The sequence below is a fragment of the Balaenoptera acutorostrata genome, chromosome 3, assembly GCF_949987535.1.
Source record: "Balaenoptera acutorostrata chromosome 3, mBalAcu1.1, whole genome shotgun sequence".
In the NCBI taxonomy this organism is placed as follows: domain Eukaryota; kingdom Metazoa; phylum Chordata; class Mammalia; order Artiodactyla; family Balaenopteridae; genus Balaenoptera; species Balaenoptera acutorostrata.
Genome location: NC_080066.1, coordinates 40,290,371 through 40,310,012, shown reverse-complemented (window position 1 = coordinate 40,310,012; position 19,642 = coordinate 40,290,371). Strand labels below are relative to the sequence as shown.

At 47.9% G+C, this 19,642-nt stretch overlaps 1 protein-coding gene across 3 annotated transcripts in view; it reads right to left on the bottom strand.

Moving 5' to 3' along the window:
* The window catches only part of NTRK3 (neurotrophic receptor tyrosine kinase 3), a 378,761-nt gene that overhangs the window by 40,344 nt on the left and 318,775 nt on the right, over window positions 1-19,642 (bottom strand). For all 3 annotated transcript variants that reach the window (XM_057544725.1, XM_057544727.1, XM_057544726.1), the window contains 3 exons: window positions 11,816-11,946; window positions 4,833-5,005; window positions 1,562-1,805 (listed from right to left, as the gene is read on the bottom strand). In XM_057544725.1, the coding sequence (XP_057400708.1) occupies window positions 1,562-1,805; window positions 4,833-5,005; window positions 11,816-11,946 (548 nt within the window). The remainder of the gene's footprint in view (window positions 1-1,561; window positions 1,806-4,832; window positions 5,006-11,815; window positions 11,947-19,642) is intronic.

Genomic DNA, 19,642 nt, shown 5'->3' with positions numbered 1-19,642 from the left:
TCTTGGAAATGACTGAAAAAAAAATTGGTCTAGATGCGAAAGAAAGACTCCACTTTGATATTTCCTGGCAGGTCTGCCCTGCCCATCGGTCTGTGCCTACTGCTACATCATGCTCCTTTTTCCATATCTAGGGATGTTGGACTGGGCAGGTAGCTAGAGAAACTGCCCAGTTTTCTGCAGACTTTCTACCTTCGCTACTGTTTGGTCTACTTTGCTTCATATTCTCATGATGGTCTATCATCTGCCATCTTTTGGTTGTACCATGAACTCGTCCATTTTTAGCCACAAAAGGAATTTCTCAAATATTCCATTTTTATCCAGGTTATGGCTAAAATAAAGTGTCTTGAGTGATCCCTTATAACATCTGGGCAATGTTGTTTAGACAAAGCCATCAAGAGCATCCAGACAGAGTTGATTTACAGATGCCAACCCCAAACTCCCAGCCTCCTGACCCACCGTGCTCAGGCCTAAAAGACATATATCTAGGTCCTTTGATTCACAACATGATCATTCATTCTGTACAAAGAAGATGAAGATGAGGGAAATGGCTGCCATGCCTCTCAACCTCCAAAACATTGCCCCACCCTCTCCTTCTACACCATCCAAACTCCTTACCCATTCAAAGACCCCAAAGTAAATCTTCCATATATTTGAGGCATCTGCCTCCCAATCAACTTGCAAAAGTTATCCTATCTCTGTATACAGGTTGCACCCATATTTCTCCTTTTGGGAATAAATGCCACTCATGCCCACCCGTCCTTTCCCTGGCAATAATAACATTGTCAGAACCACTCTCTGATCCATGGGAAGATGATTCCCAAATACAAAGGGGAGCAAAATAAGACACCTATTAATATAAAGTAGACACTTTTATAGAGGTAAAATTGAACGTGATATCTCCTCTCACAATCAAAAAGCTTTTCCTAAGGCCCACATGTACCTCTCTCCAAAGTTGGCAATGAGAACCTGCTTCCTTCCCTCATCTTTCCTACGTCATTTGGATAATTCTGCTCAGCATTACGTTAACCATTTTTGCTACTTTATGTTGGGTTCTGACTTCTTATCAAGATCTACCTATGAAAACAAGCCTATAAGCTCATCAAATAATGTTAAAGAATAAAATGTGTCGTGGGTGAGGCTGGATAGGGAACTGAGTTGAAAGATGTTAAAATGTAGCACCAAGTTGAGCTTGTCCATGTGTGCATTTGGGGATATATATATATATATGTGTGTGTGTGTGTGTGTGTGTGTGTGTGTGTATCTGTTTGCATGAAGAATGAGTATTGATGGAAGTGAGAACACAGTGCATATGTCATTGCCATGTAAGGATACAGTCAAGTATCCCTATCCAGGTGGAAGGGAGGAGTGAGCTATCCAGAGAATAATTGACAGGTATGTTGAGATGCAGGAGTGGCCAAAGGATAAGCATCAAGTGTATATCTGGGCACAGATGTGTATATCATGTGTGCTCCGGAGTAACAGGGTTAATGGACAATGACAAAGACATGTGAGAAGGCACTAGCTCTGGCACGGATTGCTGCATCTGGAGAAGCCACCTCACCCTGTAGTAATCGGTGCTGTAGACATCTCTGGACATGCCGAAGTCTCCGATCTTCACCAGAAGGTTGGCTCCAACCAGGCAGTTCCTGGTGGCCAGGTCCCGGTGCACGAAATGCTGGGAGGCCAGGTACACCATGCCAGAGGCAATCTGACTGGCAATGTGGAGCATTTGGGAGAGCCCCAGCTCTCCTTTTGCCTGGCGTGGCTGCCCGTCCACAAGGATCATTGCGTCTGGCCCATGGGCCCTGTGGGGGGTATAGGGGGAGAAGAGAGGGGGCAGAGAGAATTAAGGAGATCAAGGGGAAATGTCTTCTTGAGTTCCTGTTCTCTGGAATGCACCACAGAAATGAATGAAATCTCTTCTCAGTCTACTTACGGACTCTTTCTATCTACCCAAAATTATATTCTGTGAGTATGGATATGGTCAAACTCTACAACCAGATTCCCAACTAAGATGACAGCAGACATGCTTTAACGAATCAGGGAATGAACCTACTCTTTTGAATATGTTATGGTTATCCAGGGGCTTCCCAGGTTCTTGATGTCTACTACAGAATAATTAATAAAACAATTAACTCTTACACAGTCCTTACTATGTTCCACACACTGCTCTAAGTATCTTAAATGTTATATATTAATTCACTCAATCTTCCCACCCCAATTTTGAAGATAAGGAAACCGAGGCACGAAATGATCAGATCACTTGGTCAAAGTCACAGAGGTCCCACAGTGGCCACGTGGGTGACATGTGGCTCTGGAAGAGAGTTTTAAACGTTAAGCTTCCAGAGGGCTTGTTAAATACAATTCCTGGGCCCCTACGATTCTGATTGGCTAGGCAGAGCTCATTCATTTGCATTTCCCAGTGCTGATGCTTCCAGGGCTGATACAGTCCATCTTTTGGGTAGCAACGCTCTTCAGTCTACCTCTTAACCTCTCCACCACACTATCTAGGATTGGGTAACTTCTGTTAATGGCAAGATGGGATGAAGAGACCCTGTGACCCTGAGGCAGAGACCTGGGGAGCCACAGCACCCGCTCCATCCCACATCATGGCCCAGATTTGTCATCCTAACACCTTGCCCTGTCATATCAGTCACTTTTAGTGTTCACTCTTTTCTCTAGAAAGCCCAGTCAGCTGTAACCACACCCAGGGCCCTTATTTATGAAGTTGTGAGCCAAGGAGCCCTGGTGTACAATGAGACCTCAGCCTGTGTTACTGCTTCTCCAGTTTCCACTGAAAGGTACCGTTAAATATAACACGTTCATTTTATCATCTCCTGTGGGCTCTGCCTACCTCATGCCTCCAAAGGAGAACTACTACATCAGCTCACAAGGAAGAGGGCTCAGCAGACAAGCCACATTCCCACTTGCCAGGAGAGTACACTGCAGCCTACCCCTAAAACGCACCAACCGGGGGATGCAAGAGCGGGAAGGGCCTTCTGTTCTCTTTACCTTTTTCTTCCTGTTCCCTTAGAGCGGGCATGACAGTGGTACGGAGTGGCACTCAGGACCTCTCTTTAGCCTTGCTGGTGGCACTTGGGGCTGAAGGCACCACTGAATCTATGGGGAGGGCTTGATGGAAAATGGACCATGTCCCTCTGACCTCAGGGAAATGGAAGCACAGGAAGAGGAAGATCCCGAGTCCTGAGAAAGGATGCTGCCCGTATTAGAAACTACCATGGTTCACAGTTCTGATAAATAATAATTGTAATACTTTTAATTGTAGCTACCATTGACTGAACACCTAGCTACATGGGAAACTTGTCCAGGCCTTATACAAATATAGTCATTGAATACTCATAACAACAAACACATGAAGCAGTTATGAATAGTCTCATTTTCCAGGAGAGAGAATTAAGGGTTAGTAACTTGCTCCAGGTTACATCACTAAGACATATTCAGAATATGAACCCAAGTCTGTCTTATGCTAAGGACTCAATTCTTCAGGAAAGGAGTACATTTCACTGTGAAACCAAGTTCAGGAAGTTTAGAAAAGCCTACAGATACTTTCCAATTCCTCTAGGGCCAATTTTGGAAACCTGCTACCAACCCTGCTTTCCATTCCCTCCTCAAAACCCCACAGCACTCAATTGAATGTCCCAATTCAAGGAGATGCTCATCAAGTTTTGGGGAGTGTGCTAGAGTTTACCATAACCCACATTTGAGCTCTGGAAATCTCATTCTCAGCAGTGCAACCACACCCTAAAAGCGTCCAAGGCCCGAGTGTTCAATGTGCTTCCTGGGACCCTGGATTCCACAGACCCTCACACATGCCTGCTTCTTCCACATCTGGGCACTACTTGGAGGTAACAGGTATGAGAGGCAGAGAAGTGCTACCTCTGCTCTATCAGTGAGATGCTGTCTTCTCTGGGGAAGGTAGATTTCCCATCTCCCCAAACCCCACTGTAACTCCATCCAGAACTTCTGCTTGGGGTCTCAGTCTCTTAAAAGTTCCATCAGTAGCCCCTCAAAATCCAGATGATCTTGCTCCAGGCTTGTGGAAACCCTTCTTACAAAAAATCCAGTCCTTCTAGAACAGTGCTAGCCAACAGGACTTTCTATTAATGGAAATGTTCTATACCGCACTGCCCAATATGGTAGCCACTAGCCACATGTGGCTATTGAGTACTTGAAGTGTGGCTAGTGAGACAGAGGAATTTTTAAATTTTATTTAAATTTAGTTACTGTAAATTTAAATTTAAATAGCCATATATGGTTACTATACTGGATAGCCCAGTTCTAAATTTATCTGGGGGAAAATCTGCCCTTGGATTCAACCATCTCTGTCTCCCAGTGGGTTTGTAACCTTGTACCTTCTTATTCATCATCAAAAGGTCTCCGACAAAAAGGTTTTCAGGAGGTGTGGAAGGTGCTAGCCTCACTTTGCTAGTGAGAACATAAGGCGCAGAGTCAGAAAGCTATTCACGGCATCAGGGGAAGGGCTGGCCCTAGAATCTTAAAGCTGGAAGTGGCAGGTCCTCTGATCTCCCTCCTTGGACCCATTTCAGACACTGCCTTTGTTCTTAGTCTACCTTAGAATCAGGAAGAAGAGTACAGGTTACTTTTCATAGCATCCTCAACTTCCCCCCCCTAGAAATCAGGGGCAAAGGCCTATATCCAACTGCTCAGGAGGTAATGTAGAAGAATGAAAGGTTGTTTTCATTTCTAATCTCCGGACTGAAGTGTTCAGAGGAGCGATAGGGCTTCCAGCTCCCAAGAGAACCCCAGGGGTTCGGTGGGGGTTAGGGGCGGGGATGGCCAGCCTCGCTTACCTGAGGAACTTGTTCAGATCTCCGTGCTTCATGTACTCAAAGACCATGATGAGGGGGTCCCCATCGCCACACACCCCATAGAACTTGACAATGTGCTCGTGCTGCAGGTTGGTGAGCAGTTCAGCTTCCCTCTGGAAATCCTTCCTGGCCGCCAGGGTGGGATCCTTCAGGGCCTGGAAACAACACGGGACACTGGTTTTTAGCAGCTAGAGGGCAGGGGTTTGTCTGTTCCCCTCCTGGGAAGAAAGCTGGTGCCCATAATAAAGACAACGCTGATTCCCAACAAGTAAGATCTTAATCGGCCTTTAAAGACCATGAGGCTAAATCACAATAGCCAGACCTGACTCCTGCTTCCTTCAGCAGTTTGAACCTTGTAGAAACAGAAACCAACTTTCTGACACCCACGTCCCATCCCATCCGCCAGCCAGTTATTTCAAACTTTGCTCATCTCAGAGCCCTAGGCTTCCTCAGAGATCAGTGTGAATGGCGGAGGGAGAGAGCTGGAAGGTGGAAGGCCTGACAAAGGCCCGTGCCCCAAAGATTTCCCCAAAGAATGGTCTCACAGCTAAAATAAACAGTGGGGGAACCACTGCCCCAATTGCTTTATCTTTGTAAATTAGCCTATGCTCACAGCCCATCTGAAATCAGGCTGACAATGTAATTAAGTTTCCTTGCTCTTTCTATTTCTTGATTTTCGATTATGAAAAAGTTTATATTTGCAGAGAAACATGAACACTTTGGCTTCTAGAAGGCACCTGTGTCCTCCTTTAGGGGGCTGAAGGAAGTATTGGGGTGTAACTGGGACTACAGCTGTGGGAACAGCGGTTAATGGGCCGAAGGCTTAGGACCCACCCAGGACCAGGACCTGGTAAAGTATCACAAAGTCCCAGGGTAGGATGGGATGGTGGGCATTTGGTGGCCACAGAAATGTCACAAATTGGCTCCTGTGGGAGTGGGAGACCTGGTGTGAGGGAGAAGCACCAGACCAAGCCACTTGCCCTGGGACCCAGGAAGATAAATGGAAGAGCAATGGTTAAAAGGGGTGTCAGTGAAGGTGGACTTTGTAGAGCAGAAGGGGAGGGTGAGACCAGACCAGCTGCAAGGGTCCTTGAACAGGACCTTGAATAGAGCCCAGCAATGACCAACGCAGCCATGTTGGTCATGGGGAATGATGAACTGTGAAGGGGAGGGTCATTTCTACAGGAGGAGCAGCCTGGATAGTTGAGCTCACATATGTCTTCAGCCTTCCCCATCCTCCCCATGAGGTCAGAAGGCAAATGGAGCCAAACATCCACTTGCTTCAAATGACACAGTTTAGTAACCTCAAAGGACAAGACACGAGGCAATGAAGGAATGGGTGTGAAGTTTACACACCATGTTCAGGGTAGTGAAAATCTAGACGTGATTGGTTTGCATTCCCTCTGCCAAGTATCTGGCCTTTTCTGGTTATTTAGGCAGACTAAGCTCCCCTGTAAATTATGCTACTCTTGAGAAGCCTCCCTAGCCAGAGATCTTCCTCTTGCCACTGCAATCCCCATTAGCTGAAATCCACGGGGCTGCCTTGGCTTACAGCGCTGCAGGAATGTGAATGCGCACAAATTGTATCTAAGGGGCCCATCAAACCTCCATCAGTCATTAGCATACATTAGAGATGGTGGACTCATAGCTTTGAAAGGGCTCTAGATATCATGTTTCCACCTGTTCATATCTGGTGTTGGAAAAACTGAGGCTCAGCCCTGTCTGGGGATCAGGACACATTCACACAACTTAAATGACAGAAGCTAGAGTTTAATTATACCACAGTAATCTCTTGGCTGGGTTTCTTGGTGTCACCAAGTTCAATGGCAGTGCCTCTAGAGCCATGGTGTCTTAGCCAGCGATCAAGGCCCACTCCAACTTCAACAAGCACCACCTTTCATTCTTTTCAAAATTTGGAGGTTTCACCAAAAAAGTGTTGGATTAAATGATTCTACTCTTGACCAAAATGTTGGAAACTGTCTAATACAGTTTTCCCATCTTACAGGTGAGAAACCTGAGGCCCAGAACAGGGAAATGATTTGCCAAAGATCATGTAAGAAGTAATAGCTTGAGTGTGGAGCCCAGGATACATTCCTGTCCAGCATACCTGCTTGAATTAATTTATCAGATGAATTAGTCACTGGTCAGGTCCTCAGGGTGGGCATGGAAGTTAAAAGATGTGAAAGGGCAGAGGAGAGGGTCAGGAAAGGTGAGGAGTGTGGGCAGCCAGCAGAATGGCTGGGCCCAGCAAGGATACCAGGCCTAGAGGGCAGGCCAAGGCCAGAAGGAAAGTGGGAGGGCCACTGGTCCATTACTGATTTTTACCAGCTCTGATCTCATGTGCTTTCCGCTTCATCTCAGGCTGCCTTCTCAGAAAATCTACCCAATAATAAAGGCATAGGCTGCCATGTGTCCACATCCAACCAGAACAAAGATGTCTGCAAAGCCTTCTTTCTGTGGGTGGAAGAAGGCAGAGACTCACGGTGAGAGGGACCCTCTCTCAGTGGCCCAGCTCCTCAGCTTCATGGGCTGGGGCATGGGTATAGGATGACTGCCAGTGATTTATTTATTTTCATGAAGAATAAAAAGGAAAGAAAAAAAAAAAAAAAAGGAACCCAGCATGGGTGGGCTGAGAATACAGAGATTTATGTGAACACTGGATTTATGAGAGGGAAAAGTAGATCAAATTTGGGGCCAGCCGAATGGCCTCTCTCCATCTCTGTAAATCATTCTCTCGCACAGTCCGGCTGCCAGTGGCAGCCGTTGGATATTTCCATTCTCAGCTCTCGAGCAGTCCCAGCCATCATCCCCAGGGCTGGCACCCTACTCTGCAGAGCAGATAGGAGTTCAGTTCCTCATTTGGGAGATGGGGCACAAAGCAACTGCTGTCTCTTTTGGTCTTTCCACACCCCTTCTCCTGCCCATTCTCTCTCTACCTTTATGATGGGCTTTCCAGCTCTTGGGTTAAACCTGAAGTTCCTATGTAATTGGCAAAGGGTCTATTGTGGCAACTGGGGTCCAGAGCTGCAAGTGGCCCAGGTCCCCAGGGATCGATGCAATTGGGACAGAGATGCCAGGAAAAGAATCTTGAGAAGGAAAATCAGCCCAGAGACTCTCGTGCACCTCTCAGCGGAGTCCATGCTCAACCTCTTCGGAGCCGGGAAACTTCAAAATGGGTCACCAGCCAGTGGCATGGGATGGAATGTGTGCTCCTCACCACTGCCAACTGTTGGTGCAGGAAGACAGGGCTTGCCAAGGAGTCTCTGAAGCCAGGGAGGTTGTGTCCAGGCCCTTCCAGTGGCATCCATAGAGCAAAGAGGAGATCTGGAATTTTCCGTTCTCATCTCCTTCTTTTTCCCCCAAAGTCTGAAGACTTTGACCTTTCTAGTCTCCCCTTTATGTACATCAGGTCTCATGTCCACTTCCAACCCTGGGTTTCAGTGGGGCTGTTTTGTCAGATGGGGGAGAAGCAGTCTAGATGGCAAGAACATTCAAATTTCTCAACAGCTGCCATCTCCTTCAGAGTCACTTCACATCATCATTTCCAGTCTAGGGGTGTTGCTGCTTTCCATTTTCCTTTTCTTTTATTGGGGCAGAGATATTTCAACGGATGTTCAGCTTCAGATTTTACTAATATACTAAAACCCATTTTAGTACATGTGCAGAGATACACACATCCACAAACACTAGAGCTTAGTTTTACTTATTTTTTGAATTTTAAATAAGTGGAATCATACATATAGTGCTATATATATATAAAATATATGTATATTTCTATATTTGTCTTTTTTCATTCAACACTGTGTTTTTGAGGTTTTTCCAAGTTGTTGCATGCAGCTGTAGTTCATTCATTTTCCTTGTTGAAAAGTTTCTCACTGAATGAATATACCACATTTATTTATCCAAGCTGCTACTGACGGACACTGGGGTTGTTTGCAGCTTTTGGCTGTTATAAAGAATGCTTATGAACATTCTTAAACACATCTCTTCGTGGAAAGATAGATAGAGATAGATAGATAGATAGATAGACAGACAGACAGACAGATAGATACATAGCTGTCAGGTCTAGACCTAGAGTGCAAGTGCTGGGTCACACAGATGCCAATGTTCTAAAATACCAAGCTGTTTTTCAAAACAATTAGACCACTTTATATTTCCACCAGAGTATGAAAGTGGCAATTGCTCCATATCCTTGTCAGCACTTGGTTTTGTCATTGCTATTTAGCCATTCTGCTTGGTATACAGTGGTATCTCATTATGGTTCAATTTGCATATTTCTGATGATTAATTAGGCTGGACACCTTTCTCATAGTCTTATCGGCTATTTTTCTGTCAGAGGAGACTCTTGAGCAAGTGTATTATTTGTCAAATAACTATTTAAAAGTTGCACCACCTATTTTAAAATATCATGAATTACATGCTTTTAATGTCACTCTTACACTACACATATATACAAATTACACTCCGTCTTGTCCTGCCCTGCATTTGTTTCATGGGTATTCTCGTGTCTCCCCAACAGACTGCAAGTGTCTTCAGAACAGAGGCTGGGATTTCGGTTCTTTGTTTCCACCATAGCAACTGCTGGGCAAAAAAATCTTGCTTTAAAAACCACAACTGTGGGAAAACTTAATTTGGGGTTATACTTGGATGTGTTCTCTGGAAGTCCATAATTACCCTGCATCAACTTGAGAACAAACTCAAGAGGAAGAAGCCTGCAAAAAGGAATACAATCTAAAGAGGATGAGAAGGAGGAAACACCATTTCTTGGCTGTTCTCCAGAGAAGACAAGCATCTCCTCCAGGGGTTGGTCGCTGGGAGGATCCATTGGGAGGCAAATGGTGTAAAATCCCAGAACTTTCATCTTCTCAAGGTTCCCAGGCCAAAAAGAGGAAAGGAAACCCTTTTAAAGGGGTGACAACAGAAACACATTTTCTGCATTACCCAATCTCGGTACTGCCCCTTAACGTCAGACCACTCAGCGGGAAATGTTTCCCAGGGTTTAGGCCATCATTTCATTTTCTGCTCAAAGCACAAAAATATTCAGTTCATCCACCAGTCCCCAGATGGATGCTGGAACACGCAGTCGATTAGCGTCATCCTATAAGTTAAAATTTTTAGGGCAGGGTAGATTCTAAGTTTAGGGACAAAATTAGAAAGCTTTCCACATCCCTGGTCCAGACTGTTTAAAGACAGCCTCACTCATCTGACCATCCCATGTCTATGAAGACACACTGAGCAAGTTTACTCACAGCATATCCAGCAATAATAAGCATTAGCCTCTTATGGGGCAATACGCTAGTTCCTTATGTACTTTCTAGAGCAGAGGTCAATAGACAATGCCCACTTCCGAAAAAAAAAAAGAAAAAGTATTAGAAGACAGCCACCACCGCCATTCATTTATGTATGGTTTAGGCTGCTTTCCCACTACATGGGTAGGGTTGAGTAGCTGTAAGGAAGAGTGTATGGTCCTCAAAACCTAAAATTTTTACTATCTGGCCTCGTATAGAAGAAGTTTGGCAACCCCTGTTCTAGACGGTCAATGCAAGCTCAGCAGGTCATGTGTCGTGTGTCTAAGCACATTGGATAATATCAACATCAAGAATAATGATGTTGATAAAAACAAATAGCAATGATTCTTTACTAAGCATTTACTGTGTCCCAAGCAGTGTACTAAACATTTTTCATATGTTATGTAATTTAATCACCAAAATTTTAAAGAGGAGATATTATATCTCCTATTATACAGAGAAGGAAACTGAGGCTCAGAGAGGTTAAGCATCTTGCACAGGGTCACAGAGCTAATCAGTGATGGCCAGGCACCCACCCAGCTCTCTGATTCCTACCCTATGCCTGTAGCCTGCATCCATGGAGGGCACTTACCCTCTGCAGACACAACAAACTGTGAATACAGAGACCCCAGAGTCTCAGAAATATGCAACTGCCATCAAGAGGTGGCTCGGTCATGAGCGCTCAGTGCTAAGGATTGACCTTTTGAGGCTCAGGTGAGAGTCCTCGTGGGGAAGGAGGTATCTCCTGCTCCCAGCCCAGAACATCGCGCAGAATTCACGCTGGCCTCAGAGGCCTGCTCCCTGCACCCACTCCCACAGAGGCCACTCCACACCCCAGACCTGTGGGTGCCTCAGCGAGGCTACTTGACTCTTGTCTGTGCCAGTCGTGTTCAAAGACTTGTCTAACACTGACTGAGAGAAGCTGCTTCCTGCTGGAGGAGGGTAACTGGTAGTAGCAAAGTTCCTTCTCTCCTGCCCCAAGCAATTCGGCTCCAACTGCAAATCTGCAGGGCTGGCTCAGCAATACCAAAGCCCTGTGGTTAACGGACCCATCTAAGCAGCTACCAGAAGGCAGGAACCCTCAGGCACGCTGCCCCTTGGGGGCTGAACCTGGATCCCATGGGGTACCTAAGAATGTCCAGCCTCACTCGCTATCCTCCCTGTGCTCAGTACCTGACCCCCCAGCCCATCTCCTATTCCCAGGGACATCTGCTGACTTGAGCAGTGGCTCCCAGGGCTTCTGTGAGCTACCCGCCCCTCATGCAATTGTACACCCGAGAAATGGTCAAATGACTTTCTGGGCATGGGCAGCACATCCTGCAAAGTCATTGAGGTGGGAGGAGGGCCAGCTGGGGACAGCGGTGAGCCCAGGGCCTCCAGAATAAAACCAGGGCCCATCAAAGGTATAACTTGTCCCTCCGGCTGCACCGCGGGCACAGCCCCCTTATGTGCTACAGCTCTTGACCTCCAAAGCCAAAGGAAGTTGATTTGGGTCCTAAGGAAACTTCATTGACCTTGGAGCAAGGGCATCTGATTACGTTAGTTTATACCATCTTGATTGCATCTGATAACATTGGTTGATACCATCTTCCAGAATGGAGTGAGTCTCTCTTTCCCTCCCACCTGACCCCAGCCACTCCTCTTCCTTCCTGGGGCCCACATGCCTCTGAGAATTACCTTCACGGCCACGAGCATCTTGTCCTTGGTGGGGCTGAGGTTGTAGCACTCGGCCAGGAAGACCTTTCCAAAGGCTCCCTCGCCCAGTTCTCGCTTCAACACGATGTCTCTCCTTTTAATGTGCTGCACATCTGCAGGAGGGGACAGAGGACAGCAGCCAAGTCAGTCCCAGGCACTTGTCTTCCTTGGAGGCGCAGGGGGACAGGGCAGCACAGGAGTCTAGAGCAGGGAGTTCTGCTTTTGAGTCCACGGCAGGGACAGGCAAGCTCTAGCACCTTACCTTGGGTGTGAAAACAGGCATCGCATGGTGGTTTGAGGGTTCCACCCAGAATGAAATCTCAGCTCTGTCCCCGACTAGCCCCGAACCTCTCTAAACCAGAGTCAGTAATTGTTAACACCCAGGATTCCGGCATAATCAGCTATAGTTGCTGGAGAGAGTATACAGCAGTCTCAACAATTACTGTGCATGGGAATCCCCTGGGCATCGTGCACGTCCTGATTCAAGTGGCTCTGAGAATCTGCATCGCTAATAAACTCTCAGGGGATGTCTGTGGGCTGTGGGTCCATGGACTGCACTGAGTAGTCAAGAATCGAGTTTGAACCCTGGTTCCCTCTCCCTGCTAGTTTTTGAGCTTCGGGAAGTTATTTCATCCCAGAACCTCAGTTTCCTCATCTGTAAAATGGAATTAACACCAATACCTTACTCTCTGAATTCTTGGGAAGATTAAATGAGATAATTCATATGAGAGTTTGGCCCAGTGCCTTCACCCCTGACACACATGTGCACACACACACACACACACACACACACACGGACACACCACACTGGCTCTTGTTATAACATAACGACTACAGTGCTCCTAGCACAGTGTCCGGTTCGTGATAGAGACCACTAAGTGGGAGTTACAGTTATCTGGGGGAAGCCTCTACTTGACAGGTCCCTCTCCTGTGAGAGAGAAAAAACAACGAAATCACAAAATCAAGTCCAGAGACCTCCCCAGAACCAGGCTCCGTGCAAAGAGAAGGGCTACCGCAGCCTTGGCTAATTTAGCAACCTAATTAAAGTCTGCCTGCCAGGAGAAAGCAAAGATGTGACCTCAACCCTCCCACCTATTTGGAAAGAATGCTTCGAAGGAATTGTACAAGAAGTGGGCTGGTGAGGAGGGGAGTGAGCCAGAGATTACTCACCGACCTTTCCATTAATCGTTCAACAGGCAGAAGCCCATTAAATACCTGTATTCACATTATGAAGAGCATTGCAGAGCCAGGAAAGAGGGTTGTCTCAAATGACCTTGTCAAAAAAATAAAAGTTGAAGACAGAGGACCATGGCAGACTGTCCCCAAGAGCAAGAGAACACATTACAGGGACAGAGGGGTGTGACTGCAGGGCCGTGGTTAGTGTTTTGGTTGGCTGGGGGATTCTTCTCATAATAGACTACACAAATCTTGTTTTTTTTCTATCAGAGTTATTGGTAGCCCTGCCGTGTCCCAGATGACCTGCCGGCCAGGATCTGTGGGCGGAAGCATTTACAGACCATTATTCTCTCTTCCCAGCAAGACAGACCTGCAGGCTCCCAGGCCACGGGGCTGCCAGGGAGCTGCCACTTGCTGCAGGGCTTCGCCCCCATCTTTACAACAAGGGAATTAGAAATCGGTTCCCTTTTCACACCCTCTGCTGCTCTGCCCTAGCCGTCTGAGGAACGGTATTTGTTGGCCTTGAAGGGGAGGCTAAGGGTCTCGCACCGAGAGAAAATGGGATGTCAGGATCTCTCCAGGGAGGCCACCTGCTCATCACTGCACAGTCATTCCCAGGTGACTACTGATGGGTTCCTGCGAGATGAGCATTCTGACGCAGCCTCAGTGGAGATGGGATGGCAGATTTATAGGGCCATGCCCGTGCCTCTGAGCCCGCTGGGTTCAGTCAGGGATGGAAAGTCAAGGGCACCTGGCTCAGGACCTGGATCCTCCCCCACTATGGGCTGGCCCACCTCACAAAACATCTGGAGTCTCTGTTTCCTTATCTGTAAAATGGGTGTGGGAGGATAATACAAGTTCTACTTACCTGCTACAAGAGCTATTCTATGTAAAAGTTGGTAAACTTTCAAGTCGTCTGAAATGGTGTGTGTTTTCACCATTATTGATATTATTTTACAAGAGGGGAAAATGAGGGCCAAGTCAGGAATCGCCAACTGGGTTGAGATGGGGCTCGAATCCAGAGCATCAGGACAGACCAGAATAGCCAGGCCACTTGAGGAAGAGTTCCCTTTGGCCCCTGACCCCTCCCCAACCCCAGCCTCCCACGACATTGCGATAGGACAAAAATCAAAATCACCTAGAGGGCTAATGAAAACTGATCACTGGGGCCTTCTCCCAGAGCTTTCTGTTCAGGAGGTCCAGGTTGAGCCCTATGAATTTGCCTTTTCTAACAAGTTCCCAGGTGATGTTGATACTGCTGGTCCGGCACCCCTCTTTAAGAACCACTGGAACAGGCTGACATGAGTGGGCGAGGAATTAGCCAGCCGATGACCGATGTTCACTTTAACAGCTTGGCCTCAACAAGTGCCACAGCCACAGGTACGTGAGACATGCATCACCACTCAAAGACCAGGAGGAGGCCTGCAATCCCAGACTTACCCGTGTGGCCTGGGCGGAGTCAAGCCCCCTCTCAGAGCCTCAATCCCTCGTCCTCACGATGGAGATCACGCCTCTCTTGATTTCTTACATTCTGGACACACCTCTACAAAGGCAGAGCTACAGAGCTATATATGTTCCTGGGTCCCCCTAAGTCCAACTCTGGGCTGGGTGACGTCACCAGCTCCCCCCACCGCCCACCCAGAGCTTCTGACTCTCAGCCGCCGTGAGTCCAAAATGAGCAGGGAGGACCTCTACGGAGAGTGGGGTTCCGTTTTCCAGCTGCTGTGCCTGGGTCACGTCTCAGAACCCTCCATCTCCTCTCCCTCCCTCGGCAGCAAGAATCACAAGCCTTAAAAGGTTCAGAAAAGTCACGTGGCAGCCGCATACAGGGGGCCTTTCCTCGACCCTCCCTCCACATCCCAGGAGTTAAGAGCCTGGGGGCAGCTGCCAAACCCCAGCTTCAGGAGGTCAGAGCTTTGACAGCTGTGGTCCTTGAATGTGGCAGGGGGCAGGTGACCATGATGCTGGACGCTCTTCTGCTCTCTGCAAGCACGAAGCAGAACCAGCCACGGACCAAAGTGTCTGCCCCCAGTCTGCAAATGGATCTCTTTCAGAGACATGGAAACGCCCAGTGGCTCTGAATGAAATCGCTGGGGCTCACTCAATATGTCTGCAGGGAGAAGTATTTTGAGACCAATACCGGAGCTAAGCCCACGGATGGGGTGGTGAGATCTGAGAAGGGGCAGCAGAAGGAAGGGAAAATCAAAACAGACTCCATCCCACCATAAATCCCACCCCCCAGGAGAGAACTTCCTCCCAGCCATAGGGATAAGAACTCCACAAGGTAACCTGGGAGCTTCAGCTTCAGCACAGAGAGGCTGGATTAGGGCCAAACGCATAAAGCAAATCACTTCCATGTGGAGAACCCCGTGTACCAACAAGACTCTAGACTCCAAAGCACCATTCGAGCAGCTTCTTTCCCTGAACCTAAATAGGAAGACACAGGTAAAGGGGATTAATTTGTGCCCAATCCTACTATTTGTTCAACATTCCATTCTCACGCTAACCCTGGGAGGTATGTGTGATTGTACCCCTTTTGCAGATGAGAAAATGGAGGCAGGGGTGGGGGGAGGCGGGTAACTTTCCAAAGTTTGCGGAACTAAAATGTGGCCAAAGGACTCGCTCTTTTTTTTCTGGCTCCTGAGCCTGTGTGCTTTCTGTTACCCGGGGCTGCCGTTCCTCTGTCCTCCCCCACTTTGTGGCCACCAAGACCATCAGTCTACAGAAGCTCAACCCTCTGTCTTCCCCCTTCCTCTACTCCTGCCTGACTTCTCTAACCCTGTCCATCCCTGGACCCTGATGCAACATCTTCCCAAGGGAAAGGGTAAGAGCCCCAACCCACCCACCCAGGAGGCCCGGGGGAGGAGGGTGTGGGTGGGGAAAGAGTGTGGGAGGAAAGGGCACTGACTGTTCAGGCCCCTGGGGAGTGGCGGGAATGAGCCGTTTTCATTTCTGACGTCTGTATGTCTATTGGGGCCTTTTTTGTGTGCTGCTCAGAGCTGCCTCTGGTGAAGCCATCTGACCCACAGGCCACAAAGTGATGGATTTTCCTAGGAGGCAAGGGCATCAATCTCCTTTTCCTGCCTGGCCGGCCAGCTCAGCAGAGTCTGGGTCACAAGGCTCAGACATCGGGACACGGGCAGGGGAGGAGGAGAGAGGTGGATACACAGCACAGGCCGTGGGAAGACCTCCCAGCCTCCAGCACTGAGGGGGCTGCTGGAGAGAGCAAGGGGCTGGTATACAGTAAGGAGTGTTCTTGGGAAATGGAAAGGGTTCCTGACCTCTTCTGGCCTGGCTCTTCCCTAACTCCTTTTTTCGGGAGAGCCACCACTGGATTCCCCCAGAGGAAGCCACCTGTACAGCTTTCTGTTCCCATAGGACAGCTAATCGATTCCTCAGACAAACACAGACTGGGGATTTCTATGAAATGGCTACTGCACCACAAATTTTTCTCTATACTGAGGACCAAGATACTCATTCCATCTGTGTGGGATTCACTTTGGGGAGGTCCTCTAGGCCTGGAGAAAGCTTGACTTAGGGCAGAATCACTAATCCAAGGAGGTCACCAGCTACCTCTGTGCAAAAGACCTTGGGGCCCTGAGAAGTTGGCAGGCAGGCTGTGGTTACACCCTCGTCCTTAATCTGCTCACCTGTGCTGCCTCATCCTGGCAGGTAGAGGTTTTCTGCAATACTTAGTGTGACCTGCAGAGACCCACTGGTCATAGATGTGGCCCAAGACATGGGTGACACCACTGTCAGCTTCACCTCTGTGTTCTAGGAAAATGGGGGTATGGCAGCCACGAACTACTTACTCATCCCTGCAGACCAGGGATGAAGAAGAAGCATAAAACCCAGGGAAAAACATGATGTTGCTGAAAGAGTGAGACCTTGGGAAAAGAGACAGGTATTTTCATCCTGACCCTGCCACTAACTGTGCCTTACCCTCCCTCAGGCTCTGGTTCCTTATGTGTAGAATGGAAACCTTCAATATTTACTTGGCAGAGTTGTTAAGGGGACTGATATAAAAATTTTAGGTAAAAGATAATAGAAAATATCTGAAACATAATGGACATTTAACAACAGTATGTCTCCTTCCTTTCTGCAAGATTTTGCTTTTAACTAAAAGCTCAATCTACCTGTGAACAAAATAGTGGCCTGGAAAGAAACTTGGAGAAGGGTGGTGATATTCTCCTGAAATAAAATGACATGAGGTTGCATGGGGGTGGTGGGGAGCCAACAGTGACTCAGGGGGTCACTGGCAGCCCATCTGAGCCTGCCACCGCGATGTCCAACCTCCTCCTCCTTCAGGTCCAGAATAGTTTGCGGGAGGTTTGTCAGACAGTGGAATAAAGGCACCAAAGGCAGAGACAGCCACCTACTAAAGATTGCTATTGATCAACAGAGAAAACACAGATTTCCCAGGCTTGGCAGTTATAAATAATGGTGATCCTGACTCTGCTATATGTCAACAGTAAAGTCAGTCCCCCAAAGCCAGCGTGCTCCCTCAGTCACACTCAAAATTCCTTAAGAGAAATTCATTGGCCACCTCGGTGCTTTGGCTAATTATTGTCCTAGGAGGCCAAGTATTCATGCAGCACTGAGATTGTCCTTCCCTGAAGGCTGTCACCTAGGGGGTGCAGAAGCAGGCCTCCCAGCACTCCCAGGGGCTGGCCATGAGTTCTCTTAGCTGAGCCTTGATGGGTTTTCCTAACCACCCTGGCTTACCTTCTTCCCTGGCCCATTGTAATACCCAGCTCCTAACTGGTGCCTAGGCCCCTTGCTAAGACCCCTCAGATCTTTCCCCCATCAACTCTATTTCACTCTGCACTTGTCTCTTTTAGCTCATTGTTACCCCTTTGTGCCCTTATTAATAATAAAAATAACTGCCATTGACTGAGCACTTACCCTGTGCCCGGCACCGCGCTCAGTAACACCTCTTCTTCACAACTCTCTTAAACGCAGCGCATTGCTACCCAAGCGCTACAGATGAGGAAGTTGAAGTTCAAGGTGATGAACTAATTGCCCAAGATCACCCAGCTGTTAGAAGTGGCCCACCAGACTCTAAACTCTGGTATAAGCAGACCGTTGCCACCGAGCCCATCCTTCTGTCACAGCCCCCTCACCTCTGTAACTCGTACCCCAGACAGAGGCACTGATTTCACATCTATATACTCAGCCATAAAAAGGAACGAAATTGAGTTATTTGTAATGAGGTGGATGGACCTAGAGTCTGTCATACAGAGTGAAGTAAGTCGGAAAGAGAAAAATAAATACTGTATGCTAACGCACATATACGGAATCTAAAAAAAAAAAACGGTACTGACGAACCTAGTGGCAGGGCAGGAATAAAGATGCAGACGTAGAGAATGGACTTGAGGACACAGGGGAGGGGGGGAGGGGAGGGGAAGCTGGGACGGAGTGAAAGAGTAGCAGTGACATATATACACTACCAAATGTAAAATGGATGGCTAGTGGGAAGCAGCTGCATAGCACAGGGAGATCAGCTCATGCTTTGTGACGACCTAGAGGAGTGGGGTAGGGAGGGTGGGAGGGAGGCTCAAGAAGGAGGGGATATGGAGATATATGTATACATAGAGCTGATTCACTTTGTTGTACAGCAGAAACTAACACAACATTGTAAAGCAATTATACTCCAATAAAGATGAACAGGAAAAAAAAGAACAGAGATTTTCTTCCAATGGAACCCACGCCTGCCACCCTTGGTCATCACCACCTGAGGTCCAGGTGAGCAGTGAGGATGCCTTCTGGAGAGGGGGGTGGTGCCAGAAGGCAGAAATCCGAGACCCCAATGCCCCGTAGAAGAACAGAGGGTCTCCACAGCCTTGGAGGCTCGCGCATTACAAGGTGAGTCCTGAGAGCAACTGTGTGCAAAGGAGGAGGGAGATTCTTGGCAGGAAAGGGTGGAAGAGGGAACAGGGAGAGGAAGGGAGGATCTCTGAGAAGTGTGTGTTTTCTTTGCACTAGCCAGAACCCAGGGTCTCAGGCTGCCAAAAATGCTCAAAAGAAAACATTAATGCAATACCACACATTTAATTACACATGAAATGGAATGTCTTTAAATGGAAAAGAATAACATTCCCGGAGCTCCAACTGTGGGTTTTTGAAGCGGCAGGAGGCAGATAGAAGGCCAGCTCTGAATCTTGGAGGGGGAAGGTGACTGCAGAGAGGGCAGGACCCCTGCCTTTGCTAGTGGTGGGAATATCCGCCTGCCATCACAGACCTACCCTAGCCCCTTCTCCTGGCCCAACTGGCTGCGTCTTGCATCATGCCCATGCGTGGCAGGACAAGTGGAACTAACTTCCCCTTTTGTACCATATAAGAGCATGACAGGTAAATGTGCCTTCCCAGCCAGCTACCGACCCTTTGTTGTGGTCTGCAGTCAACCCAGCCAGTTCTCCCCCTGGACAGAAGAACAGAGCATGGCTGTACTGTCCCAATAACTGCTCTTGCAAAGGAATCCCTGGTTGATTTATGGACCAGGAAAACAAGAGGACCTCCTGGGTCCATGTCAAGGATTTTCCAAGAGAAGACATTTCCAAGGCTAGAGAGCCAACAGAAGAACTCTGCAGAATTTCTCTTGGAGGTATAGATTTTTAAATTAGTCCTCACTTA